At 43.8% G+C, this 2,366-nt stretch overlaps 1 protein-coding gene across 1 annotated transcript; it reads right to left on the reverse strand.

Moving 5' to 3' along the window:
- Positions 1-1,386: 1,386 nt before the first annotated feature.
- Positions 1,387-2,366, reverse strand: LOC111794049 (dehydrodolichyl diphosphate synthase 6-like). Its single transcript, XM_023676164.1, has one exon. It carries the CDS (start codon positions 2,336-2,338, stop codon positions 1,466-1,468), a length of 873 nt encoding a protein of 290 aa, XP_023531932.1. The 5' UTR covers positions 2,339-2,366; the 3' UTR covers positions 1,387-1,465.

Below are 2,366 nucleotides of genomic sequence, written 5' to 3' on the forward strand. Positions count from 1 at the left end.
TCAATGCGATTATGATCTTTGTGTCGAATAGTTAATCAACATATCGAAGGACATAAGAACTTTTGGGACTTTGGGACTTAATATAAAAGGTCGTGATTGCTTGAAGCACCAAAACAAATAAGTACTTTTGGGACTTAAGATAAAATGTCGGCCTAGTGGTAGAATAGTACCCTACCGCGATATATAGACTCGGGTTCGATTCTTGGCTTGTGCGTCATGCGATGATCATCTTTTGTGTCAAATAGTTGATCAACATTTATTCTATTTTCTGATAATATCATCGAAGCAATTAATAATTTTTGGGACTTAATATAAAAGGTCGGGTGATTACTGCGACACCTATATTGGTTTGGAGAAGTACCAGTGGTCTAGTGGTAGAATAGTTGTATAGACCAAGAAGTACCAGTGGTCTAGTGGTAGAATAGTTGCATAGACTCAAGTTTGATTCCCATGGGATTGCTTGGACAACTATATTGGAATAGTTGATAACACAATCCACCATCTGAAGAGGTCTCTACACCCTTGTATATGAGCTAGCAGATATTGTCCTCTACACCCTCTGAAGTGGTCTAGTATTAGAATAGTATCCTACCTTGGTACAAACCATGCGATGATGACTTCTGTGTTATACGGGATCTCAAAATGCACCCCCTTTAGGGACCCAGCGCCTTCGTTGGCACTGGTTCCCCTCTCCAATCAATGTGGGACTCCCCAATCCACCCCATTCTGCACCCACTGTCTTTGTTGGCGTACCGCCCGGTATCCACACCTTCGGAGCTCAGCGTTCTCGTTGACATATCACATAGTGTCCACCCTTTCAGGGTCCAGCGTCCTCGCTGGACCACCTAGTGTCCCCTCAAGGTTTTTAAAACGCGTCTACTAGGGAGAGGTTTCCACACCCTTATAATTAGTGTTTCGTTCTCCTCTCCAACCGATACGAAATCTTACAATCCACCCCCCTTAGCATCCTCGTTAGTACTCGTTCCCCTCTCTAATCGATGTGGGACCTCCTAATGCACCCCCTTTGGCGCCCAACGTCCTCGCTGGCATACCGCCTTGTGTCCATTCCCTTCGGGTCCCAACATCATCGTTGACACACCAACTGGTGTCCACCCCTCCCAATCCACCTCCTTTGTGGCCCAACGTCTTCGCTTCACAGCCTAGTATCCACCTTTCCCAATCCACCCCTTTGGATCCTAACACCCTCGTTGGCAGACCGCCTGGTGTCCACTCCCTGCGAGGCCCAACGTCTTTGCTGGCACACCGCCTTGTGTCTACCCCTTTCGGAGCTCAGTCTCCTCGCTGGCACATCTCCCATGTCTAGCTACGATACCATTTACAACAACTCAAGCCCAGTTTAAGAGTAATTTGTGAAAAGACCAAAAAGGCAAAAAAGTAAACCATTTCATCTCAATTATTACAATCCAATCCAACATATATAAGAAGTGTTCCAAAAGAACATGAATCACTCTCTTACAACCTTTAACTCTTTCCTTTTCCTAACCAAATAAAAATGGTTTCTTTGAAAATTCAAAATTGCCCACATAAAATTACAAACATTAACTTCTGGCCAAAGCATAGAAGTAGAATACAAATAACAACAAGAGGTCTGCCACAAGAGAAAATTGCTCAAACGAGCCTCTCCCGACGTGCGAATCAAGAGCTCGGGATCGGGCGTAACCGCAGCATACATATGCTTCTCGACATCGCCTAATGTTATCAACTTGAGCTCCCCATGTTCATCCACAGCTACTCTTTTTGAGTTCATAATCTCATCCCATTTTTCTTCACAAGCCCTTTCAACAGCATGAACAATCTCATCCGTGGAAGTGTAAGCAACACAGATAGCAAGAACAGCTCCATTGTTGTTCTTGGTGGCTGCCATAGCTCTATCAACAGCTTCCCTCACAGGTTCACTCAACAAATTCAAGTCTCCCAAGAAGTGAAGCCTTATTCCATATTCATACCCAAACCCTTCTCCTCTAATCCACAATTCAACCTTTTCCAATATCAAATCCATCACGGCATCAACTTCTTGTGGGCTTCTTTTGAAGTTGTCAATGCTGAAGACGTAGATCGTGACATACGACACGCCCAGTTCGTAGCAGTACTTGAGCATGAACATTAAAGCTATATACCCAAACTTATAGCCAAACCCTTTCACCACCTTTTGTTTCTTGGCAAATCTTCTGTTCCCATCAAGGATGAATGCCACATGATTAGGAATTGGACCCATTGAGAGAATTTTAAGGGTACTTCTCTTAATGAAATTAATGGCATCTTCTAAGATCCGAGTAAGTGTAACCCAAAAGCTCATCCACACGTTTCCAATTCTCATTTTGCTTCATTGTTTGATGTGTGGTGCA

This window comes from Cucurbita pepo, chromosome LG04, assembly GCF_002806865.2.
Source record: "Cucurbita pepo subsp. pepo cultivar mu-cu-16 chromosome LG04, ASM280686v2, whole genome shotgun sequence".
In the NCBI taxonomy this organism is placed as follows: Eukaryota; Viridiplantae; Streptophyta; class Magnoliopsida; order Cucurbitales; family Cucurbitaceae; genus Cucurbita; species Cucurbita pepo.